General features: G+C 42.9%; 10 protein-coding genes across 10 annotated transcripts; 5 read left to right on the plus strand and 5 right to left on the minus strand.

Moving 5' to 3' along the window:
- Positions 1 to 171: 171 nt before the first annotated feature.
- V1512DRAFT_17780 (phosphatase 2C-like domain-containing protein) lies at positions 172 to 2,040 on the minus strand. The gene is made up of 8 exons (XM_066913124.1): positions 1,833 to 2,040; positions 1,547 to 1,667; positions 1,183 to 1,486; positions 1,055 to 1,128; positions 865 to 1,006; positions 731 to 814; positions 616 to 681; positions 172 to 569 (listed from the first exon to the last, which is right to left on the minus strand). The coding sequence occupies exons 2-8, from the start codon at positions 1,580 to 1,582 to the stop codon at positions 277 to 279; spliced, it is 999 nt and encodes a 332-aa protein (XP_066774506.1). The 5' UTR covers positions 1,583 to 1,667; positions 1,833 to 2,040; the 3' UTR covers positions 172 to 276.
- A 408-nt stretch (positions 2,041 to 2,448) lies between these two features.
- V1512DRAFT_257011 (Sporulation/nuclear morphology) lies at positions 2,449 to 3,515 on the plus strand. Its single transcript, XM_066915143.1, has one exon. It carries the CDS (start codon positions 2,573 to 2,575, stop codon positions 3,446 to 3,448), a length of 876 nt encoding a protein of 291 aa, XP_066774507.1. The 5' UTR covers positions 2,449 to 2,572; the 3' UTR covers positions 3,449 to 3,515.
- V1512DRAFT_219293 (P-loop containing nucleoside triphosphate hydrolase protein) lies at positions 3,515 to 6,633 on the minus strand. The gene is made up of 5 exons (XM_066913654.1): positions 6,449 to 6,633; positions 6,329 to 6,345; positions 6,169 to 6,229; positions 6,051 to 6,118; positions 3,515 to 5,996 (listed from the first exon to the last, which is right to left on the minus strand). Exons 1-5 carry the CDS (start codon positions 6,450 to 6,452, stop codon positions 3,618 to 3,620), a joined length of 2,529 nt encoding a protein of 842 aa, XP_066774508.1. The 5' UTR covers positions 6,453 to 6,633; the 3' UTR covers positions 3,515 to 3,617.
- On the minus strand, positions 6,634 to 8,253 carry V1512DRAFT_284776 (dynein light intermediate chain-domain-containing protein). Its single transcript, XM_066918029.1, has 5 exons — positions 8,097 to 8,253; positions 7,895 to 8,044; positions 7,610 to 7,849; positions 7,318 to 7,554; positions 6,634 to 7,268 (listed from the first exon to the last, which is right to left on the minus strand). The coding sequence occupies exons 1-5, from the start codon at positions 8,170 to 8,172 to the stop codon at positions 6,814 to 6,816; spliced, it is 1,158 nt and encodes a 385-aa protein (XP_066774509.1). The 5' UTR covers positions 8,173 to 8,253; the 3' UTR covers positions 6,634 to 6,813.
- An 88-nt stretch (positions 8,254 to 8,341) lies between these two features.
- On the plus strand, positions 8,342 to 9,960 carry V1512DRAFT_219297 (WD40-repeat-containing domain protein). Its single transcript, XM_066913655.1, has 3 exons — positions 8,342 to 8,607; positions 8,664 to 8,764; positions 8,821 to 9,960. Exons 1-3 carry the CDS (start codon positions 8,454 to 8,456, stop codon positions 9,706 to 9,708), a joined length of 1,143 nt encoding a protein of 380 aa, XP_066774510.1. The 5' UTR covers positions 8,342 to 8,453; the 3' UTR covers positions 9,709 to 9,960.
- On the minus strand, positions 9,869 to 13,608 carry V1512DRAFT_284778 (armadillo-type protein). Its single transcript, XM_066918030.1, has 8 exons — positions 13,363 to 13,608; positions 13,233 to 13,311; positions 12,723 to 13,180; positions 12,488 to 12,672; positions 12,258 to 12,440; positions 11,941 to 12,210; positions 11,656 to 11,890; positions 9,869 to 11,603 (listed from the first exon to the last, which is right to left on the minus strand). The coding sequence occupies exons 1-8, from the start codon at positions 13,450 to 13,452 to the stop codon at positions 10,026 to 10,028; spliced, it is 3,078 nt and encodes a 1,025-aa protein (XP_066774511.1). The 5' UTR covers positions 13,453 to 13,608; the 3' UTR covers positions 9,869 to 10,025.
- Positions 13,549 to 14,322, plus strand: V1512DRAFT_232766 (small nuclear ribonucleoprotein F). Its single transcript, XM_066914019.1, has 3 exons — positions 13,549 to 13,820; positions 13,869 to 14,062; positions 14,118 to 14,322. Exons 1-3 carry the CDS (start codon positions 13,812 to 13,814, stop codon positions 14,173 to 14,175), a joined length of 261 nt encoding a protein of 86 aa, XP_066774512.1. The 5' UTR covers positions 13,549 to 13,811; the 3' UTR covers positions 14,176 to 14,322.
- V1512DRAFT_257019 (uncharacterized protein) lies at positions 14,296 to 17,424 on the minus strand. Its single transcript, XM_066915144.1, has 3 exons — positions 16,630 to 17,424; positions 15,645 to 16,583; positions 14,296 to 15,596 (listed from the first exon to the last, which is right to left on the minus strand). Exons 1-3 carry the CDS (start codon positions 17,232 to 17,234, stop codon positions 14,342 to 14,344), a joined length of 2,799 nt encoding a protein of 932 aa, XP_066774513.1. The 5' UTR covers positions 17,235 to 17,424; the 3' UTR covers positions 14,296 to 14,341.
- A 96-nt stretch (positions 17,425 to 17,520) lies between these two features.
- V1512DRAFT_232771 (P-loop containing nucleoside triphosphate hydrolase protein) lies at positions 17,521 to 20,287 on the plus strand. The gene is made up of 4 exons (XM_066914020.1): positions 17,521 to 17,789; positions 17,842 to 18,055; positions 18,110 to 19,790; positions 19,840 to 20,287. Exons 1-4 carry the CDS (start codon positions 17,571 to 17,573, stop codon positions 20,060 to 20,062), a joined length of 2,337 nt encoding a protein of 778 aa, XP_066774514.1. The 5' UTR covers positions 17,521 to 17,570; the 3' UTR covers positions 20,063 to 20,287.
- Positions 20,288 to 20,436: 149 nt separating this feature from the next.
- On the plus strand, positions 20,437 to 22,301 carry V1512DRAFT_257022 (cytochrome P450). The gene is made up of 4 exons (XM_066915145.1): positions 20,437 to 20,820; positions 20,868 to 21,540; positions 21,588 to 21,797; positions 21,845 to 22,301. Exons 1-4 carry the CDS (start codon positions 20,491 to 20,493, stop codon positions 22,225 to 22,227), a joined length of 1,596 nt encoding a protein of 531 aa, XP_066774515.1. The 5' UTR covers positions 20,437 to 20,490; the 3' UTR covers positions 22,228 to 22,301.
- Positions 22,302 to 22,330: the final 29 nt, after the last annotated feature.

Below are 22,330 nucleotides of genomic sequence, written 5' to 3' on the forward strand. Positions count from 1 at the left end.
CGCGTTTCTGATTCATCTTCCCCCAATTCTAGTTCTTCATCGTCATCATCCCCAGACCCAGCTTGGCGGATGATGGCACGACCTGAAACAAATTAGCTGAAACTTCTTGTAAAGCTTGAGCAGCACCCCTTACCGTTGCTCAGCATGATGATTTCATTTTCACCGCTGCCGGCTGACATTCCACTGAGAAGAAATTGTCCAGCATTCAAGAACATGCTATGCTGCTCGCCATTAAACGAAGGCGGGCCACGGATGACCGCTTGACAAGAGTTAACATCAACGCGCAACACAATCCCTATATCTCTTACCAAGTTCACGATCGGCAACAGCACCTTCACCATTTTCGACTCTGGTCGCAATAGTTTCGTACCACTCTTCTGGAGTTTGTCCTTGTAAAATTCCGACAATTGTAACAGTCATGTTGTCGCAACCGACTCCAGTCAAATCACTGGTGGGAGCAAGGCAGTTGTCCATCAAATTCTCGCAAATAAGAGCAAGCGGCTGTTTCTCGGCGATTCCGCGTCGAACAAACTCGACAACGGCCTGAGAAGACAAACAATCCCAGATGCCTGTTCACATTAATCAGTTGCAACACCACTATCCAAAAGTTCATACCATCACATGCCAACACTACAAATTCGTCATCAGGCCCAATTTCGTGCTCTAAAACATCAGGGAAAGCTGAGACTCGTCAGCACACACAATGCCAGATTATATCATGCCATCTCACCCGTAACTACTTGCTCTTCTGGCGGCAGATCCGGACTCTTTTTGAAATCAAAATCGCCAATGGCTCTAGACAAGGCGAGGTTGCCTAATCACTGTCAAAAAAGCAAAACTAAAAGCTCTAAAATTAAAATTTACCATTCACACGTCCACTGTCAACAAATCCACCAGCCGCTTCAATTCGAGCCCTTTCTCCCTCGTTGGTTGGCTTGTGATCGTACGAAAGCGGCTTAGCTTGTCCTTTGACTCCAAGAACAGTTCGTGAGTCACCGGCGTTTGCCTTTAAGCTAATTTAGACACAGTCAGTCACAAAGAACAGTAAACGTACTGCAAAAATAGTTGTATCTGAAATTAGTATTGTGGTTGCAGTACATCCCGACGGATCGTTTCCAAAATTTGGATCTAATCAACAGGGTCAGCGCATGTGTAAATGATGTAATCCGCATAACCACACACCTTGTAATATAGCTCTATCCGTACTTAAAAATCCATCTTTTAATGCTTGCTCGTAATCGCCTTTTTCGTACGCAGCTTGTCGGGCAACAATCTTATGAAGCTGCTGACCAGCAAAGATCGCGGCTTTAGAACCGCCGTGCCCGTCGTAGACTGCAAAAAAGCTAATCTGCTTGTCTGGTGCCGATTTACCGTCTTCTCGTTTTAAATCCAGCACGCAGGTGTGTGCATCTTCCATGCTAACTCTCCATCCTTGCATACTAGACGTGCCGTAGCAAAATCTTTCATCCGCATCGTGATCCGAGGACTGTGTGAACACGCGTTAGAATAAGATTTCAAGCAATTTTATTCTATTATTCAGTTGTACCTTTTCCACCACCGGTTCTGACAGTAATTGGCCCATTTTATAAGTTTTGGTTGAGCAGGATGAGGGTTGTAAAATAGGGAAAGATGAAGCTAGTTGTCCAAATCAAAAATTGCACAAATCGCTAAACAAAGAACAGTTCAGATTAGCAAACAATGGCCTTAAAAATCGTGATCTTTGTCAAATTCGTTGGTTACAGCAAGTCTGTTCGAGTCGCGTGTTGCGACAATGTGTGTATAACCGTCGCGGCAACTAAATTTGAAAGATTTTGAAAGGAATATGCACTTACAATTGTGTTAATGAGATTAGAGTAAGTGAGTGCAGGATTTAATAATTATCAAGTCGGAGCTGTAAAATTCAATTGAAAGAAAGGTCAATTGAGCTTTTGAGGTTGAATGTGTAAGTGAACTTTGAAGTTGCTGCGATCTGCGATTTAGATTCCACTTTTAACTGTTTAGCCGCAGACTCTACTACGTTCGCTCTCTCTCTTTAAAAAAGAATGATTAAAGAAGTATAAATGCATAGTCTAGAACCCGTTTACATACAAAAGAATAGTTTTAATATCTAATTAAAGTAAACTTAATTGACTCTGCTAGCTAAATCAATCGCCATTGCCAGCAGTATAAGCACTTTTAGCTCACTACCTGGATCTCAACAGATCTCACACATAACTTCTACTTATCTATTTTGAACAGTTGCAACCACCAATACCACTAATCATCGTCTCACTATTGTTTACTATGACTAAATATAAGTGCACTGACATCTGCACCAAAAACAGTCACTAGCAAGTACTCACGGGATGACGTGATGCAAGGCTCGCTACGTACATATCAGTCTAACATACGTATATCTCAGTCCATTACCCCGAGCGGCTCAACTCATCTCATCGACTTGCTTTGCCATACAAACTACTGACAAAAAACAATTTAGTGCACTGCTCCACCACAATTATGTATTGTTCTTCTTTTACCAAGAAGTGTATTCAATAGTTAACATCAGTACTTTCACACAACAGTCAAAGATACTATGAAGACACGTAAGGAAGGGGAGGATCCAATGGACACCATTCCCTCGTCCCCGACGCAGATATATCGAAATATGTTGATTCTCGAAGAGTCATTACGGTCACAGTATATCACCTTGCGTTTCAGACGGTACAGGTACACACTATTCTGTGCTTTTTTTGTCCTCTGGACTGCATATTTCTACTATGGTGTGTTCATCTGTTATTCAATGTACTCATATGTACATCTTATTCACAGACTTTGTCTCATGATTGGAATCATCACCCTCAGCTTGTTCTATCTTTCAGGGCTTTATTCAAAAACGATGGTTTATCCTCGCAAGTTTCTGCTCAACACAAATAAGGGCCTGCGACAGTTCAACTTGAAACTGGTGTCAACACAGTCGAGCGCCTCAAAAGATTTAGTCGCGATCACCATCAGGGGAGTCAGACTAGCCTTTTACAAAATCTGGTACCGCCCAAGACCACCACCTTCAATACACCATTCAGTTACCTCGTCAAAACAGCATAGTGGGCATGCCCACCAAGTTCAAAGTCATGGTAGCTCTCATCGACGGCGGTCATCCTCAAATTCGTCTACGCAGCAACCATCAATCAAATCAACACAAAAATTACCGTTTTATCACTATTACTACTATCACTATAAAGCCCCTGGTGGTGACAGCGTCAAATTAGTCATGCTGCCAAAAGCATTCAATGCAGAGTACCGCGAGAGTTGGGAACTATATAGACAGGATTACTGGGACAAGGAGAACGACAGACGCGCAGGCAGAAGTTCCGGACATGTTCAGTGTTCATGTATATATAATATCAAAGACGGCCGTTCTGACAGCCCGGCGTCAGAATCCTCAAGCTCAAAAAGTCATCATGCTCATTAAAGTCTGCGCCTCTGTGTAAGGATAATTTACCCAAATTGTACCATATTTCTACATCTTTACATAAACCATGAATTAAGAAATGAATTAAGATAAAACCGTTTTAAAATTTTCACCTAGTCGAAGCTATACTAAGAAACTGAACTAAACGCATAAAAATATCAAAAAGCATTTAGAGCTTATCGTAATACTCCTCGTATCCAGGAACAACCTCCTTCATTCCGTGTCTCTTTCTAGCCTCGGTAACAATCTGGCCAGGCTTGGAAGCAGGGTCCAAAGGTGATCCGTTCATGGTATCCCAATGGTCAAACACCATCTGTGGAAAAGCCTGTCCACCAGTGGCCTGTCTAAGGTCAGTGGTGAATCCAAAAGACTCGTTAATAGGCAAGTAAGCTTTGACAGTGAACAAAGGAGTTCCTGGTCGCTGCTCCTCAGATAAAACCTGTCCACGCTTCTTGTTCAAAACACTGTAGATACCGCCAATAGCAGACTCAGGGCACTGGATCTCAACCAAGAAGACAGGCTCCTGGATACGCGGGTCAGCAAGAAGCATACTAGCGTAAACAACACGTCTCATGGTAGGGATAATCTGACCACCTCCTCTGTGGATAGCATCAGCGTGTAGGACAACATCAAGAATGTTGACACGGACTCCACGCATGTTCTCACCAAAAATAGGACCCTCCTTGGTAGCCCACTGGAAAGCAGCAACGCAAGAATCCTTGATTTCGTTGAGGTACTGGACAGCCTTAGTCTGGTCAACAACAAGGTTGGCACCGGTACCGTCAGGACCGAAACACCAAATCTTACGTCCATCAGTGACGTCCCAACCGAACTCGTCAGCCAAAATACGGGCACGGGCCTTGAAATCATCTCTTGGCGAGACCTTTCCAGACTCAATAGCAAGGGAAACTTCCTCGTCAAGAGGAGCAGCCTTAACAAAGATACGGTTGTGTTTGTTAGGAGACTTGGAAAGAGCCATCATAGAAGACTCAGTCGAAACGGTCTCACGGTATGCAACAACGGGAGGAGAGATCTTAAGGGGAACACCAGCGTGGTCCTCCTGCAAGTCGTGGAGGCAAATCTCCAAATGGAGCTCACCGGTACCAGCGACAATGTGCTCACCAGACTCGGACATGTAAGTCAAGACACAAGGATCAGACTTAGAGAGACGCTTAAGACCTTCAACCAACTTGGGCAAGTCGTTAGCGTTCTTGACCTCGACGGCAACTTGGACGACAGGGGAGACAGAGAACTTCATGACTTTAAGGTTATGGGCGGTCTCGGAAGTGGTCAAAGTACCAGACTTGAGCAAGAACTGATCAACACCGACCAATCCGACAATGTTACCAGCGGGGACATCATCAATAGGCTCGACGAAACGCCCCATCATAAGAACGGTACGCTGAATGGCCTTGATGAAAAGATCATCCTTCTTTCCGGGAGTGTAATTAGGTCCCTGGATTCTGACCTTCATGCCAGACTTGACGGTACCAGCAAAGACACGACCGAAAGCGTAGAAACGACCTTTATCGGAAGTGGGCACCATCTTGGAGACGTAAAGCATAAGGGGTCCGTGAGGGTCGCAATCACGGATAGCAATAGCGCACTCATCGTCAGCAGGACCCTCGTACAAAGTCTCGGCACGGTAAGCCTGAGCAGTAGGAGGGGAAGGAAGGTGGAGAATAATCATCTCCAAAAGAGCATCGGCAGCAGGAAGGAACTTACGCATGACAACCTTGAGGAGGGCCTTGCCTTCGAGCTCCTTCTCGTCACCCTTCAAGACAATCTCAAGCTTCTCCAAAAGAGTGGGGATCTGGTCCTTCTTGAAGTTCATAATGGCATCGAAGATTCTGAAGATAGGATCGAGGATGAACATGTTGAAAGCACGCTCCAAAGGCTTACCCTTGGCATCAGTACCAGTCTTGGTCCACTTCTTAGTAGCAGGGTTGAAATAGTTCTCACCCCAGAGTCTCTCGGACATCTTAGCCTTGTCAACACCGAACTTCTTGGAGTATCTGTTGGAGAACTGACGGACAGTGAAAGCCCATCCGTGAAGACCGGAGCCGAAAGCAATGGTTCCTTTCTCAGGGTAGACCTGGATGTCACCGAGAGCTTTGTCAAAGTAGGTGGAAATGATGACGTTAACAGACTCGACGGTACGCGCAAAAGACTGGTACAGATCCTCCTTGGTGACCTGGAGCTCAAGAAGAGCACGATCAACCTTATTGATGATACAGACGGGTTTGATACGCTCACCAAGAGCCTGCCTGAGAACGGTCTCAGTTTGGACACAGACACCTTCGACGCAGTCAACAACGACAAGAGCACCGTCAGTGACACGGAGGGCAGCAGTGACCTCAGATGAGAAATCAACGTGACCAGGGGAATCAATCAAGTTGATCAAAAACTCGTTACCATTGGTCTTCTGGGTGATGTCCTTGACATCATCATCAGTAAGCTCAGCGAAAAGAGAGATGGCAGTTGATTTGATAGTAATACCACGTTCCTGCTCATCAGCACGAGTATCTGTGAAACGAGCCTCTCCAGCCTATTAATTTATTAATATCACATGTTCTAATACACTCATTAATTGACCACTAACCTTAGCAGCTGAAATGATACCGGCACGCTGGACGAGAGAGTCAGTAAGGGTGGACTTGCCGTGATCGACTGTAGGCAATGTTAATAGCTTGATCATTCAGCAAGTTAGAGAATCATACCGTGGGCAATGACGGACATATTCCGAACATTGGTGACCTTGTCCATAAGGGCACGCATTTGCTACAACAGTCAGCATTCAATCTCTTCCAATTGCAGCGCGCAACAAGTTAAAAGCAGCGTTGAAACACGCCATGAAGCGCAGAAAAAAGTTTTACATACATCGACTGTGAAGTTGACTATAAAGCATATTAGCATCAAACGTCACAAGTTTTTTACCGCTTCGGTGCTTAAAAAAGAAGCGATGAATCGGTCGAAAAAAGCGAGAAGATAACAACATACCCATTTTGAATGATTTTCAGTCCGTCAAATAGATAAAAACTAAATTGATATAGTAAGATGGATCGACAACACGGGATTCCTAGGCCGTGAACTGTTGATTCGGGGAAAGAAAAGAAAAAAAAAGCGGAAAATGAGATGATAAGGGTGAGTGCAGCAAATTTGAGCACGGGTAAGCTCAAGAACGACTGTGTTTACTCGTTTAACACTCTAACCATCATGAGGTACTGTAATTAAGTTAGGGTTTCGAATTGAAAGTTTATTTGTCCGTTAATTGAATTTTTCTACCTTCGATCACGGCGAGCAAGATGAGGGTAGTGTACAGAGAGAGTGCTGTAAAAAACTAATGGTGCAGAATGCGTTCATGTTCATATGGCTTCAGCACTCTTCCGATTCATTTCTTCTAGTTGATGCTTGAGAAACTTCTGGTCATCAGTAGACAATAATTCTAATGATGGCTCGACGTCAATAGTTATATCATGACCTCCAGTTCCGCCAGCAAATGCATGTGCGCTCTCTTCGTAGACTTCAATAAACCCTTCCGCGTCTCCGTCTCTATCTAGTACATCGCTTGCCCAACCTGACGAAACGCCAGAAACATCAAACCCCTCGTTTATTAGTTCGATTTTGCTCCATGAGTCCCATCCTGGAGGAATAAGAATAGCATCTCGGTCAACGACGTTTGGCCTTATCTTCTTTGACGCTTCTATTATTGCAGTTGACACCGATTGCGACGATAACGATATTGATGGTGATAAAGCGTAGAAAAGTAATGGAAATAATGTCCGCGAGCTTGATGACAGGTATACCAATGATGCTCCGTCTAAATAAATTAGCACTGCATGACTCCAAGTAAATCAAAATAAACACACGTTTAAGTAATATGGTTCTTAAAAACTGCTGGATAAAGTCAAACTCGTCGTCTTTTCTACCCAATTGTTTCTCCAACATTTCTAATTTCTCTGAATTCATAACTGCAACCAAAAGTTCCACTCCAAGGGGCGCATCATATTCACCTTTCTTCAATGGCATTGCAACGTTTGATATAGTTGCAGTATTCGGCGATTCACTGAAGACTGTACTGGCAAGTTTCTGATATCGTTCGGCACCTGTTGTCTTGTCAGTAAAACCTTGCATATCAGCTTGTAGAACTAAATCCCCTACATTTGGTAAAACTGTTATCAATAATGTCTTGGTCCGCATTCTCAAAAACTGAAAATTTGAGAAATCGTATGCATTTTGCAAGACTTCGGATCCACCCACGAGGCTGCTCCCAATCGAGAATTGTCACTACAAACATATGCTCCATTTTGAAATTTGATCGTTGTATTAATGATATTATTATATCTGCGTAACTCTCGTAAATTCTCGACAGCGTATATATGTCGAGTTCCAGAATAACATCTTGTCCTATTAGTGGCGCTAAATCAACTGACAATTATGAAATACCTTCCTGATCTCTCTCAAGCACTGAGAGATGCAAGTAACCCAGTCCAAATGCGTTTGCCGCTATAGAGCCAGACGATTTAACTGTGTATGTATCTTGACCTGAAAGAACAAGCTGGCCAACGAAATTCATTTGCAACTCCGCGTTGCCTCCTATAATAATCCTATGTCAGAACGCGTACCCTGTACTGAACAACCCACTAACCTAACAACAATAGTGTCCGCGTGTCAATCACTTTGGCATTGACAGCAGACGCCAGCATACTAGACCAAATGTTCATATTCGCGTTTTTTAAACAGCTGACTATCCCAATTGAATACTGATTTAGGCAACTCGTCAATAGTTTATTAACTTCTAGATGAGCAACGCGTGTAAACTTTAATTTGACGTGACATCTCAGGGTTCTATCATGCGGCGTAAACCAAATCTTAACCCTTTCAGCTTGGCAAGCCAAAACAATACTTCGGCCAGCAGAGTACAACAGCACAAATTTAAACGTGGTTGTTGTTGTTGTAGTTTCAACAATTGCATTGTCAAAAACGCAGAGGCATATACTGCATAATGAATTTACACAAGCCTCTGAACGCAAACGCCTCAAATCGGCCACGGCTATTATGTGCATCATTTAACCAGGATCAAGAATGCTTTGCCATCGGTCACGAGCATGGATTTCAAGTCTTTAACACTGACCCTATGGAACGCAGGGTCAAGCGAGGTATGCAAGCGTTGTTTGTATTTGTTGTTTTTGTTAGGTTTTAACAATGTGCACAGGATTTGCTGACGGAGGTATCGGAATTGTACAAATGCTTCATCGAACAAACTATTTGGCATTGGTTGGAGGAGGTCGCACTCCGAAATACCCGCAGAACAAGGTACACAAAATAAATGAATTTAAAGCTTGGACTGTCTAATATTGGTCCTATTATAGGTCATAATATGGGACGATTTAAAGAATATGGCTGCCCTTTCCTTGGAGTTTTTGTCGCCGGTTCTACAAGTACTTTTGTCGCGAACACGGATTGTCGTTTGCCTTCGAAGCAAGATCTACGTTTACATTTTTTCTTCGCCGCCAGTACGACTGTCAGTCTACGAAACAGCTGACAACCCAACTGGAATATGTGCGCTTCAAAATGACAGACTTGTGTTTCCTGGTTTGACCGAGGGCCATATACAGATTGTTGATCTGTCTCCACAAGGTCAAGAACGCAATTTAGTCTCTATTGTACGGGCACACAAAGGTCCGGTCAAGTGTATTGCAGTAAGTCATGATGGATCATTAATTGCAAGTGCTTCAGAGACCGGCACTATTATCAGAATTCATGCCGCAGCAACAACAGCGTTATTACACGAGTTCCGAAGGGGCATCGACCGTGCCGTCATTCACTCTCTTTCCTTTTCACCATCTTCGAATCGACTCGCACTCATCTCAGACAAAGACACGCTCCACATTTTTGACACCTCGCCTTTGTCGGGTTCAAGTAATCGAAGACACATATTATCAAAAGTGCCGCTACTACCCAGTTATTTCTCTGGCGAGTGGAGTTTTGTGTCGTGTAGGATATCGGATCAGCGCGTGGGTAGAGGAACGTTGGGATGGGCTTCTGACGACTGCATTGTGATCATCTGGCCTACGGAAGGAATTCTCGAGAAATACGCAATACAAGAAAAAGCAAACGCACATCGAAAACTACTAGGAAATTCCTCTTCTCCAGGTATGAATGGTAGCAGCGGTAACGGCACAATAGGTTCGCTAGGAGAGTCGGGTGAGCAATGGGAGTTGGTCAGAAAAAGTTGGCAATCCTTCGAAGACATATGATTTTGGTCACGGTTGGGTAACTGCGTAAAACAATGGAGTGTATCTTATTTGGCTTTCATAATTTGTTGGTTGCTTTTTTTGAACATTTTCGCCGGATCATATGGTCTGAGTTAGACAAGTAGTATTTGCAGATTCTAATTCGCAATACCTACATTTAAAAGGCTTGTAAAAAATCTAATTCTTTATAATTCGTAGCGTTTTATGATCAGCCGAAGGGCATCTAATGTGTGCAATCAATACATGTGTCGTAATGAATGGAAATTATGAAATATCTACAGGCAACCATTGAGATCTACTGCCGTAGCCTTTACTCACTTTTATGCCTGCATGAGTGACTGCACAAAATTACGCTCTTCCGCGGTCATTTGTGACAGGAGCTCGTTCCGCGAATTGTTTTGTTGCAGGGCGACGAACGCGACTTTGAAGGCCTCGTTCGCCTCAATGTCGTCCAATGGTGACAAGTACAGTGGCTCTTCCTCTAGCTCGTCGTACTCGTCGTCCTCATCCCCGTAGCTGTCTTTCTTGGATCCCAACCTTTCAGCTTCCTTTGTCAAAAAGTCCAAATATGCTGCAGATTCCGGATCCTCTAAATCGCCTTCTTCATCTACCTCGTCATCCCAGTCACCAGTGTTTCCTAGATTGGACCCATCGTAAAGCGATTCACCACTGCTCTCGAACTCCTTAGACAGCTCCTCTTTCTTCTTTAAAGCGTCGGGCAAAGTACGCAACAACTGGAACATTCCGTGGAGGAGTTGGGGTAAGCCGGGCATGATACTAGCGGGAATTTGTTCATCAGGCAGAGAAATGACACTGAGAATTGCCAAAATCGACAGCTTTTTGTCATGCACCCTTACAAGTTTGTTGATATTTGAGAACCATATGTTGAAAAAGTTTGCAGTCTGCCCAGCATCTTCCAACGCCTGGAAAGCCAAAACCGGGTTGTAGTATAAGCAATTGATTATGACTTCAATTAAACTGACGAGGTATCCACTGCTGCTCTCTTCTGTGATGTCTTCCTTCAGTCGTTGCAATGCTATGCCAACCACATATGGAATGTACTCATCCATACTACCGCGTAGGTTCAGTAGCAATGTCTGAATCAGTCGGCATGCAGGTCCACCGGTATCACCGCTAAACCCATCGTTGGTTGTCAAGACCCGGTTGGCGATATCAACCATGGCAGATATATACTGCTTATTGGCAACCATTTCTTCTTTACCATAGGTTATATAGTTCTCAAGAACAGGAAGCAGCTCCTCAAAATAGTCGTATGCACTAGCCAGAAACTTCCTGTGAATCAAACCAAATAATTCCCATAGACCAGGGCTAATTCGCTTCAAGCAGTAGCTGCTGGAATCAATCAACTCGAGCACCTCGCCATAAAAATCAGCTTGTTCGTTCTCCAACACAACAAAAATGACAGGTAAAATGGTGTGTTCAATGCTAGCAACCAGCTCTGGAGAGTGATCTAAACTGAGAAGCAACGTCCCCAGAGTGTTTATGATTCCCAACGCAGCCATTTGTTTATCGTCTAGATCCGAATACTGTAAAGACACATCATACGAGTCAGCGTCAACATTCTCCTTCTCAATCACCTCGCTTAGTATATGTAAAAACTGGTCACGCAGCTGCTCCGCAAGACCAACTGCAAACGGCGCCAGTTGAGAAGAAAACATATCTACAAAATCTTCCATGACACCAAGCAATGAATCCATATCAATCAGTTTGGTGAGTTCCATCAGTTTCGCCATAGTGTCTTTGATATTCCGAGAAATGGCTTCTCGAATAACATCGTGGCGGGCAAAAGGCTGGAGCGCAAGGGCTGCCTCAACCTGGACTGGCAGGTACTTATCATTAAGGCATGATGTGATGCTAGCATAGATAATGTTGATATTCTAATGATTATGTTAAGCTGTGTCAGCTAAAAATCCAAACCGTAAATCTTACATTGACATCATTAAACTGAGCTTCGGAAAATCGATTCATGATCTCACAAGCGCGAACCCTTAAAAAGCCAAACGGACTTTGAAAGTCCGGGAAGACATATGAAACAAAAAATTGTTCCATCATTCCTGCGACAGGACTATTCTTCCCCAAAATAATATGCGACAGTCCGCCCATCATTCTCAATGCACCTTCTTTCTGCCGAGCCGCCTTTTCATCAGACAAATTTTGCTGTTGTCTACAAACATTGGTTGGTTAGATTATCAAATAGCACGTAACAACACTTACGAAACGACGATATTGTTGATAAATCCGAGGCCAATATTAAATGTCGCCTTTCGCCGCCGTTCTACTAACGTAACCAAGAAGTTTGTTGCTGCAATGTCCGGTGTAGCGCTTTCATCATAAATGTCAATCCGTCTGTGAATATATTCAATAGGGTCACTCTCAAATGTGTCGATGTCATCATCCGTCAGGCAGAGCAGAGGAAATATCACCTGCGAGATAAGAGATTCAGTGTGGGGCTTGAGAATCTCCCATGTTATTTTAGTTCGAACGCTATGAAATGTTAGCACTATACTTTCTCGAAGCCTATTTGCTCATACCATTGCTCGAAGTATTCTAGGATGCAGTTAAGTGCAGGCTGACTGAGATAAGTTCCTCCAACCCAAAGCTCAATTTGGTGTAAATAAGCTCTTAAAATCTCCGGTGCAAAGTTAACAACAAAACTCTTAGAGAACTCTTTGTACTCTTGCATAGAGTCTGTCAATCCAACTGGATCACCGTATCTAGTAAGCATCAGCATTATACAAAGCAGAAAATTGGAGTTATATACCTTGTAAATAAACGGTTCAAATTTCGAACCGACCATTTCTTTGTTTTCCACCAAGGATGTGCTTCTCGATCACTAGGGTCTTCTGGCATTTCGCTCTGCGGAAGTTCTTTGCTTACAATCTGTAGTAGAAGATTTCCCCATGGCAAAAGCGAAGTAGGATCTTGTAGCCGTGGAGAAAGCTCAGTCTTGAAATGTTATTTAGGCTGAAATGAAAAATTCGTGTCGGTTAACTTACGTATATTGCTGAACGATAACTCTTCACAATCAAACGCATCATGTCTCCGGCTGCCGTGCTGTTGTCGGCCAAAAGCGAGCCAGCGATCTGAAGCGCAATAGGGAATGCAAGCTCGAGAACTCTGTCCAGGGTCAACCGTACTTCATGTGTTCTCCAGTGATATGCTTTGGTGATTTCGTTAAGACAGATCAGTCCAGCGTAAACATGTTGCACGTCAGATGAGTGAAGAAGCTGCAGTGTGCTGTCTAGGAAAGTCGGCCATTTCTCTGGATAGTCGTAAGCAATAACCTTATTCAGCACTGATATCAAGTGTTGACGAGTCTGAGAAGAAGATTCAATGATTGCTGGTATTAACCGCTCTCTGAATGCTGGTTTTTCAATCTCTGAGATGACTGTAGACTTGTTCAATTCTTCAAATTCCCAGTTGCGCACTACCTTGTTTTTTAAGTAGACAACAGCTAGTGAAATAAACGTCAACTATAATTTTCGCTCCCATTGCAATTAGCATACCAGATAACTGAATCGATCCTTGTGTCTGCGATTGAACAATATCTAAACATGCGCCAATGAACCCCGGAGTTCTGCTGGCCTATTTGCTTTGTATTAAAGTTGATCTTAGTCAATTACACCATAGACATACTTCAGCAAGCTGTAATTCTGCTTCACGTCGAATATTTGGATTAGCATCCAAGGTTGCAGTGAAGCAGTGATGCAAACCGTTCACGTCCATGATGTATTGGATTTAAGCAGTATTAATGGTATTAATGCATACAGATCGATCACAATGGCAATATTTTTGAGTAGCACAATCGTTCAAAACACCTTTAGAAAATAAAAAAGATGACCTTATTGAAGTTATAAAGAAATCAATTAGCTGTAAGCTGGCTTGGGATCAAAATATTTTTAAGGGGCCAAAATCTAGGCAATTTTAGGTACGACTATTAACTGGGGTCAGTGTTCGTACCGCCTCATGAAAACTCAAAATTATTTTTGAAGTTAGGTTCTTTTCTGGGTTTACGCAGAAACAGTCAAAAAACACGTCAAATTTGCGTATATTTATTGATTGAACTTTGTACTTGCTATATAAATATGTCGGGAGTAAGTAGTTTGATGCTTTTGTCGTTTACAGTCACTGATCATTGCAAGTTCGCGCCAGTTAATCCAAAACCCTTTCTTCAAGATCTCACTGGAAAAGACGTTGTTGTTCGATTAAAATGGGGTCGGACAGAGTATAAAGGAGTTTTGATTTCAGTCGATTCATACATGAATTTACAGTTAGATAATACGGTTGAGTTTGTGGATGGTGAAGATAAAGGGACTTTAGGTGAAATCATGATCAGGTATGGAAGTGTATTGTGTTCTGACTACAAGTAAAACTAAATTAACTTCATTTAGATGTAACAATGTTTTATGGGTCAGTGCTGCTAATGCAGACGCGAAAATGGAAGATTAGAATTTATTGTTTGCATGTCAATTCCATCGGTTTGCTACGATATTTGGGGACATTTTGATTCGTCTTATGTGTATAGTACAAGACTATCTACAAGTAGTCACATCTGCAAAAAAAAAAAAAAAATTCAAAGTAATTTATAACTATTAACAAGGTGGAACATAAAGACTTAGACGGCTGAGAGCTTGTCTGCAATCATATCCCCTACAATATCCAGCACATTTCCTGCCTGTACTCGAACTACTGCGTCTTTGTCTACAGTTCGGACGTATCGCATGCTTCTTACTACCTCTCGAGAAACCTCCCCGGAGAAATCTTGGAGATCTTGAACACCCTTCAACATCGATCCAATCAGAACTACGGCCGCTCGTCTTAAAATGGCTTTGTCTTCTGTAGTTTCAAACGTGAGAACTCCTAAAGCGCACTCAATACTATCTTTTGCGCTTGCTTCTAAGCCTACTGGATTCGTCTCACACGCCATACCAAGTATACTTAAAGCCGACGATCGTAATCTTGTATCCAACTTTCGATCAATAACAGTTTTGATCATAGCTCTGGTAATGACTTTGGCATTTTGACCTCCAAGTGCATCGCCTAGTCTTTGAACTGTCCGTAATATAGCTTCACCTATTCTCAGCCGTTCGTCAAGTGTTGGTGATTTTCCAGCAGCAGTGTATCGCTCTATAAGACTTTTGATTACTTGGATACCGTAAATATCAGTTAGGGTCTGTAGGCCCTTGATACAGTTTAGATAAACAAAGGAATCCTCGTCATTCAGAACCGACAAGTATAGGCGCAAAACTTCGGTAATTTTTATTATAGGATCCTTACTCAAAACCAGCGTGCGTAATTGGTGCAAACCATGTGCTCTGATAGGAACCAATGGATCTTTTAAATTCAGTATTGCTTGTTGATACTGTTGTTGAGACTGGCTCAGTTGTGAGGCACCAGTGGAAGCAAGCGAAATTTCTGTTTCGTTCAAAAGTGCCGACAAAGTTGACGCTGATGACAAAACACTACCAGACGCGTGTTCCGAAATGTATTGCAACGTAGGTCCAAATGAACGCAACACTCTTTCATCTTGTTTAGTTAGTCTTCCACCAGCTCCCAATAGTGATTCTGAAACAATTGCTGACAGTAATGACAAAGCAATAGATACCGCCTCCTGATCAGTATCTGTTTGTTCTTTTTCTTCATCCTCGTCATCAGAGTCGGCATCGCTTTCCTCTTGTGCAATAGCGATACTTGATAATTGCTCAGAAATAGGTTTTGCAAGTATTTTTTCGTCCTCTTTCTCTCTCAAAGACGATATATATTCGTCCAGAATACTGGATACGAGTGAGATAATTTCTGTTGGTGAATAAATCACTTCTGCTTTGTGTTTATCTAGCATCCCTTCCAGTATTCGAACGTCGACAAAGACTCTAACAAAATCAGTATGAGCAAGAACATTTTACCAAGTTGTTCCTTACATGAACGGATCACTGTTGGTGTCTCCTCTCTTGCCCAGCCAACGCCTAACAGTAGCGACAAATACACTTTGCAGTGCAGTTTTATCTAAATTATCGATGAGTTGAAGCAAAAGCTCAACCCGCTGGTCTAGCATTTCAACCCCCCCTAGCCCAGACAACACGTCCTCCTCGGCTGCTAGCTCAGTGTAAGTTCTGCCAGATTTCCGAATTTCAACTTGGCCGTTTTCTCCACTTCCGTATCGCCATTCAAACTCCAAGTCACACCGAACGTGTTCAATCAGATCAGCAATTTTTTTTGCGCTGTCACCTAATTTGATATAAGTTAACAGTAAATCTCTGGTAGAATCGTATACTCGTTTCGATTTGCGTTGAAAGCACTCCAGGGCCCATAAGCTGTAAAAAATAGGCGCCAAAAGCTCTTCGTTGGATTCGGTAGTTAAGTTGCGGACAATATTAAGTACACCAGTCAATGCTTTAGTTAGGTCTAAGTCTGTTACTATTACTTCTGTTTTAGTTCTGATTGTGTCACTTGACGGTACGAATGACAAAATTAACGGCTGAAATATAAAGTCTTTGACAACCGATCCTCTCGTTTTCCTCATTGTATCAACGACTTGAACGGTGGACGATACTAGTAACCCTTTTTGTGAACTCATCAATATTGCTAGCAGCTGCTCTCCAACGTGAGAAAAGTACAAAGTGGGCCTTACACCCTTAGGCACCGCAGAAAGAATTTTGGACACACGTTGTAGTTTCTCGATAGAAATTTGTTCGTCTTCTCTTAGTCCTCCTATGTACTCAATTAACGCCTTCACCCCGTCACTCGGCCTGCTGACTGGAATCATAGCAAGTAATCTAACTATGATCTGTGAGCACCAAAATGGAGTTGACTGATGTGTGAGCATGGTAAGATAACTAATTAGGGTGTAGGTCTCAATTCTAAACTATTCAGTTCTCGTGTTCAACTAAAACTAATTGCGCATACCGGCTCAAAAAATCAGTAAAAACATGGGAATATATTAGTTTACTTTCTGCTGCAGCATTTGGCCCATACGCAAGTTCCATAAGCCCAGATATGATGTCTGTACTATACTGGCCGCCCATCAAGATATCTGCAATGTCGTCCTCGCTCTTGACAACATCAACGAAGGAGTCCACAACGTAGCGGAGAATATCAAGTCGCTTCGAAATGTGTATGATCTTATTCGGCGGCATATTTTTGAGTCGCTTTTCAAGCGGAATGCCCACTCCAGGTGACAAATTTGGGTAAATATATTGAATCACTATTAAGTCGATGAATGCATTCAAAAGCCTGATATCACCAAGCGACACAGTAAAGATATCGCCATTTTTTTTCTGATCTTCTTTCGAAGCCTCGTCAATCTGCTGAACTAAGTCTATGAAGTAATGAATAACAGTTAAAGTATCGTCGTCTGTGTCATTTGCTAAGAGATCAGAATGCTCTGACTTGCTGCCAAAGCTTGCACAAAAAGCAGCAGAAAACGATTGATCCGACAGTTCAAGCTTAAGGCCACCTGCTTCAGAAAGAATATCGCGAACTTCGTTAAACAGTAGCTTTAATTTTGACATAGTGCAACGATCTGTTCAGTGTTGGCGTCATAGAACACTATAATTCACAGCCCGTATTTACTCATCGAACGACTGAACACATAAATGCGTTAACAAGCAATTGTCAACATAAATCTTATAAGAACCGCAATGATAAACTAGCTCTTTCTCTCTCCAACAACAATCTACTGAATTTGTCAGTACTGTTTCGACGTTTTAGAATATTCATGCTGTGAGCCGCATAGTATAAAGTTTGGCGTTGTTTTGGGAGTTTAAGATTTTTCTGTTCAAATTATTTCTGAAGCACGAGCGATACTCATTCTCACTATATTCAGCCACAAGAGCTTAGTCGAACAAATGGCAGACGAAGTAAGAGCTAATAAAAGATATAAACCGGCCAATGGAAATGGCTCAAACCCGTACCTGGCCCATATGCAGGATGATCAGGACTACGCGGCATATGGTCCGACGACAAGACTCGGAGTACCAGAGAACTCACGATCAAACGGTGAAGTCGAGAATATGTATAATCTCGTAAGACATAAGACGACTGCAGAACAAGCTGCAGTTGCAGAGGTAAGATTTGATTTGAGTGATCTTTGAGAGGCTGTTCTAATTGTTGGCGTAGGATGGTCCATTGAATGCGTTCAACGGAAAGTCACTTTCCACTAAATATTTTGACATTTTGAAAGTGCGCAGAAATTTACCGGTGCATGCACAAAGACAGGAATTTTTAGATTTATTTCATTCTACCCAAATCCTGGTCTTTGTCGGTGAGACCGGTTCGGGAAAAACTACTCAGATTCCACAATTCGTGTTATATGATGACCTTCCTCATCTTGGTAAGAATTCATTAGCCTTTTATTTGACTAACATCAGCTAACGTATTTTAACAGAGGGCAAAATGATTGCTTGCACGCAGCCTCGTCGAGTGGCTGCGATGTCAGTAGCAAAGCGAGTAGCAGATGAGTTGGACGTCAATCTTGGCGAGGAAGTGGGTTACAGCATTCGATTTGAAGATAAGACTTCGTGTAGTACTATCTTGAAATATATGACTGATGGTATGCTTTTGCGAGAAGCAATGAATGACCACAATTTGGCGCGGTATAGCTGTATCATGCTTGACGAAGCGCATGAACGTACACTTGCTACCGATATCTTAATGGGACTGTTGAAGGAAGTCTCGCAGAGACGAAGAGATTTGAAAATCATTATCATGTCTGCTACTTTAGATGCTCAAAAATTTCAAAAGTACTTTGATAATGCACCTCTACTTGCTGTTCCAGGACGAACGCACCCGGTCGAAATCTACTACACGCCAGAATATCAGCGAGATTATTTAGAGGCTGCTATTCAAACGGTTTTGCAAATCCATGCGACAGAGTCACCTGGTGATATTTTACTGTTTCTGACAGGAGAAGAGGAAATTGAAGATGCTTGTCGCAAAATTTCGCTAGAAGCAGATGAGCTGGTTCGCGAAACTGACTGCGGAGAGCTTAAAGTTTATCCGTTGTACGGTTCATTACCACCCCAGCAGCAGCAAAAAATTTTTGAGCCTGCGCCAGGACCGCGAATCAAAAGCGGTCCGCCTGGACGAAAGGTCGTTATTTCGACAAATATCGCAGAAACTTCCTTGACTATTGACGGTATAGTTTACGTCGTTGATCCCGGATTCTCCAAACAGAAAGTTTATAATCCTAGAATTAGAGTGGAGTCTTTGCTAGTTGCGCCTATTTCCAAGGCGTCTGCCCAACAGCGGGCTGGTCGAGCAGGTCGTACCAGGCCAGGAAAGTGTTTCCGTCTTTACACTGAAGAATCTTTCAAGAAGGAACTGAATGAGCAGAGTTATCCTGAAATTTTGCGATCAAATCTTTCTTCTACTGTTTTGGAATTGAAGAAACTGGGAATTGATGATTTGGTTCATTTTGATTTCATGGATCCACCAGCGCCGGAAACCATGATGCGAGCTTTGGAAGAGCTGAACTTTCTAGCTTGCTTAAACGATGACGGTGATCTGACGGCTTTGGGTAGACTGGCGTCAGACTTTCCACTTGATCCAATGTTGGCAGTAATGCTGATTACTTCACCCGAATTTTACTGTTCCAACGAGATTTTGTCATTGACTGCGTTGCTGTCCGTTCCGAGTGTATTCGTGCGTCCAACGAGCGCGCGTAAGAAAGCAGATGAGATGAAAATGACTTTTCGACATGTTGATGGTGACCATCTGACGTTACTGAATGTATACCACGCTTTCAAGAGTCCAGAAGCACTATACAACCCTTCTCAATGGTGCTATGATCACTTCTTGTCGCTCAGATCGCTCCAGAGTGCTGACAGTGTCCGGTCGCAGTTGAAGAGGATAATGGAGAAAAATGATTTAGATTTGATAAGTACTCCATACGAAGACGCAAATTACTATGTGAACATTCGTAAAGCTTTGACCAGTGGATTTTTCATGCAGGTCGCCAAGAGAAGCACATCAGGAAAGCACTATATTACTGCTAAAGATAACCAGGACGTTTTGCTCCATCCTTCTACTGTGCTGGAGAAGGAAAGTGAATGGGTGATATATAATGAGTATGTCAAATGTTTCCGACTCCTACGAGTGATTACTGACTGCTTTTAGATTTGTGTTGACCACCAAGAACTATATCCGCACTGTTACTTCTATAAAACCCGAATGGCTATTCGAGTTTGCGGAAGCATATTTCGACACCGACACGTTCAAGAAGGGCGAAGTCAAATTGAGTCTTGAGAGAGTTAAGGAGAAGATGAAGGTTGCACGAGAGCGAGCAGAGAAGAAGTCCCGGGCACTGAACAAAAACGGAGGAAGATATACTAGTAGATAGAGTCATGTTATATTGTACAATGTTTCCTGTAAGAGTAGCTTAGATAAGCTTGGTAATGTTCGTGATGCGAAATGGCGCCGGAGTTGTGCCTGTTCGCATACAACGTAGACTTATGCGTGTGAAATAGAATTAAAGTTGTATTTCAGGGGTCGAAGAGATAGATGATCGATCTTTTTACCGTCTAAAATCAGCTTGTACTTTTAATTTCAATGCAAATTAAACCTGTAAATGCTTTTAGAAATTAGCGCGTAGAAAAGTATCAAATAAGGAGTTTAGAGGGCTCATATTTGCTTGAGGATGTTCCTACTATGCGCTGTCAGCCGTGTACGAGACATCCTTATATCGCACGTGTCAGTATATGTATATATTTTACTCAGTAACAAATTGGCTATTACTGTTTGGTCATAACTCAGTTCTGCAATATTTCCATGCCTTCCTTTTTAATTACAGCTGGCAGTAGTCTACTGACACTACTGCTATTGAAGCGGTATGTTTACAGCTTGTCGAACCCGGCTATCGCGTCAATCATCGTATTCGTGCTCTTACTCCGAACGAGCTATTACTCTTTCATTCGGCCCCGCTACTTCTCTAAATTGAGCCATTTTCCATTGCCGACAAAAGATGTTCACTGGTTCTGGGGGATCTCAACAAATATTCAGGAACGCCCAGACATGCTGTTCGTCGATTGGATAGAACAGTGGAAAGATTCAGACATTATTCGCTTGAGGGGCATGATGGGCTCAGAGTCCATCGTTCCGGTAAGAGAAAACAGATAGGTGAATAGCTTCACGGTTTAATTTCTTAGGTCTCTGTCCAAGCAGTCACAGAAGTCTTGAGCTCACAGTCGTACACATTCATCAAACCTCCATTCATTGCACGCTCACTTAATGGGGTACTTGGAAACGGCATTCTTTTTGCAGAAGGCGATGTTCACAAACAGCAGCGGAAGCTGCTCATGCCGGCATTTTCTTTTGGCCATGTCAAGTCGCTCGTGCCGATTTTCCTTGAAGAATCCTCTCGGCTAATCAGCGTAATCAACACCCACATCGATGTCCCGTCTGAAGAAGGCGCCGAAGCACCCCAGGTTGACGTGTCCAAAATTTTAAGTTTGTTAACACTTGACATCATTTACCGTGCCGGTCTGGGTGTCCAGTTCAACGCGCTCGATAACCCGGACAACGAGCTGTCGCAGGCATACCAAAAAGTATTTAACCCCGCCGGCAACACCAGTCGAATTTTCTTTTTGTTTCAAAGTATCATTCCGGGTTTTAGATTTCTTCCGTTTACTAGAAACCGCAGTCTTTGGCAGGCCCGGCAAACAATCAACCGGTTTGCAAACAACGCGATTGATGAAAAGATGGAGAAATACTCAAAGAACGAGAAAATGGACAAGAAGGACGTCGATATTTTAAGCTGCATGATTTTGGAAGGAGATGGCCAATGGACGAAGCAAGGCATTGCGGATCAGTTGATGACATGTAAGTTTATGTGTTTGCTATCATACCTTATTGACGGACATGTTTAGTCCTCGTTGCTGGACATGAAACTACTGCGTCTGCGACTGCAGTAGCTTTATATTTACTAAGCAAAAATCCTGAAGTTCAGGATCGTCTACGAGATGAAATCCGAACACAGTATCCTGGTGGATACAGCACCATCCAGACATATGAGGATATCGAGTCGTTAAAGTACTTGAACAACGTTATCCGGGAAGTTCTACGCCACACCGCGCCTGGTAAGCTCCTGGTTTGCTCATTTTGCTCATTTCTCTGACCACCGCAGTTATTGCCACTATCCGCATGGCAAAAGAAGACACGACCGTGTGCGGCAAGTTCGTGCCCAAAGGCACAAACGCCCATGTCCCCATCGTCGGCTTAAACCGCAGCATCGACGCATGGGGCGACGACGCGATGGAGTTTAACCCTGATCGATGGAACGACAGACAGGCCCCGAACGCAGTCTCGTTCCTCACATTCTTACACGGACCGAGATCTTGCATCGGACGAAGATTCGCTGAGCTTGAGTTCAAGACTATCATGCTAACACTTGTCGGGCACTTCAAATTTTCGTTAAAGGAGGGACAGGAAGTTCTATTCCGAAGCTCAATTACTTACAGGCCGAAAGGCGGATTGCCCCTCACTATTACTGCTGTCGAAGGCTGGTAAATAAACTGATTTTATCAAATTTAGAAACCAAAATAAAATATGTAAGCTGTAAATCAAATAGAAATAAGATATAGAAATAACCTAGATATTAGAAAATGTTCAC

Source organism: Lipomyces arxii (assembly GCF_038497795.1).
Source record: "Lipomyces arxii strain Phaff 12-163 unplaced genomic scaffold V1512scaffold_1, whole genome shotgun sequence".
Classification (NCBI taxonomy): Eukaryota; Fungi; Ascomycota; class Lipomycetes; order Lipomycetales; family Lipomycetaceae; genus Lipomyces; species Lipomyces arxii.

Excerpts from the sequence above, each read along its gene's own strand:
- V1512DRAFT_257019 (XM_066915144.1), bottom strand. The coding sequence starts at position 17,234 with ATGTCAAAATTAAAGCTACTGTTTAACGAAGTTCGCGATATTCTTTCT. Across the intron at positions 16,584-16,629 it reads TTTACTGATTTTTTGAGCCG|AATTGAGACCTACACCCTAA; the intron begins GTATGCGCAATT and ends TGAATAGTTTAG. Across the intron at positions 15,597-15,644 it reads ACCAACAGTGATCCGTTCAT|AGTCTTTGTCGACGTTCGAA; the intron begins GTAAGGAACAAC and ends TGATTTTGTTAG.
- V1512DRAFT_257011 (XM_066915143.1), top strand. The coding sequence starts at position 2,573 with ATGAAGACACGTAAGGAAGGGGAGGATCCAATGGACACCATTCCCTCG.
- V1512DRAFT_284776 (XM_066918029.1), bottom strand. The coding sequence starts at position 8,172 with ATGAACATTTGGTCTAGTATGCTGGCGTCTGCTGTCAATGCCAAAGTG. Across the intron at positions 8,045-8,096 it reads GCGGACACTATTGTTGTTAG|GAGGCAACGCGGAGTTGCAA; the intron begins GTTAGTGGGTTG and ends GGATTATTATAG. Across the intron at positions 7,850-7,894 it reads GCTTGAGAGAGATCAGGAAG|ATGTTATTCTGGAACTCGAC; the intron begins GTATTTCATAAT and ends TAATAGGACAAG.
- V1512DRAFT_219297 (XM_066913655.1), top strand. The coding sequence starts at position 8,454 with ATGAATTTACACAAGCCTCTGAACGCAAACGCCTCAAATCGGCCACGG. Across the intron at positions 8,608-8,663 it reads GGAACGCAGGGTCAAGCGAG|GATTTGCTGACGGAGGTATC; the intron begins GTATGCAAGCGT and ends CAATGTGCACAG. Across the intron at positions 8,765-8,820 it reads CGAAATACCCGCAGAACAAG|GTCATAATATGGGACGATTT; the intron begins GTACACAAAATA and ends GTCCTATTATAG.
- V1512DRAFT_219293 (XM_066913654.1), bottom strand. Across the intron at positions 6,119-6,168 it reads TATGTCCGTCATTGCCCACG|TCGATCACGGCAAGTCCACC; the intron begins GTATGATTCTCT and ends CATTGCCTACAG. Across the intron at positions 5,997-6,050 it reads GTATCATTTCAGCTGCTAAG|GCTGGAGAGGCTCGTTTCAC; the intron begins GTTAGTGGTCAA and ends ATAAATTAATAG.
- V1512DRAFT_232771 (XM_066914020.1), top strand. The coding sequence starts at position 17,571 with ATGGCAGACGAAGTAAGAGCTAATAAAAGATATAAACCGGCCAATGGA. Across the intron at positions 18,056-18,109 it reads TGATGACCTTCCTCATCTTG|AGGGCAAAATGATTGCTTGC; the intron begins GTAAGAATTCAT and ends GTATTTTAACAG. Across the intron at positions 19,791-19,839 it reads GAATGGGTGATATATAATGA|ATTTGTGTTGACCACCAAGA; the intron begins GTATGTCAAATG and ends GACTGCTTTTAG.
- V1512DRAFT_257022 (XM_066915145.1), top strand. The coding sequence starts at position 20,491 with ATGCCTTCCTTTTTAATTACAGCTGGCAGTAGTCTACTGACACTACTG. Across the intron at positions 20,821-20,867 it reads GCTCAGAGTCCATCGTTCCG|GTCTCTGTCCAAGCAGTCAC; the intron begins GTAAGAGAAAAC and ends TTAATTTCTTAG. Across the intron at positions 21,541-21,587 it reads TGCGGATCAGTTGATGACAT|TCCTCGTTGCTGGACATGAA; the intron begins GTAAGTTTATGT and ends GGACATGTTTAG.
- V1512DRAFT_232766 (XM_066914019.1), top strand. Across the intron at positions 14,063-14,117 it reads TTAGGTGAAATCATGATCAG|ATGTAACAATGTTTTATGGG; the intron begins GTATGGAAGTGT and ends AACTTCATTTAG.
- V1512DRAFT_17780 (XM_066913124.1), bottom strand. The coding sequence starts at position 1,582 with ATGGGCCAATTACTGTCAGAACCGGTGGTGGAAAAG. Across the intron at positions 1,007-1,054 it reads CAGATACAACTATTTTTGCA|GCAAACGCCGGTGACTCACG; the intron begins GTACGTTTACTG and ends ATTAGCTTAAAG. Across the intron at positions 570-615 it reads TGTAGTGTTGGCATGTGATG|GCATCTGGGATTGTTTGTCT; the intron begins GTATGAACTTTT and ends TAATGTGAACAG.
- V1512DRAFT_284778 (XM_066918030.1), bottom strand. The coding sequence starts at position 13,452 with ATGGACGTGAACGGTTTGCATCACTGCTTCACTGCAACCTTGGATGCT. Across the intron at positions 13,181-13,232 it reads AGGATCGATTCAGTTATCTG|CTGTTGTCTACTTAAAAAAC; the intron begins GTATGCTAATTG and ends TTATTTCACTAG. Across the intron at positions 12,673-12,722 it reads GTTATCGTTCAGCAATATAC|ACTGAGCTTTCTCCACGGCT; the intron begins GTAAGTTAACCG and ends TAACATTTCAAG.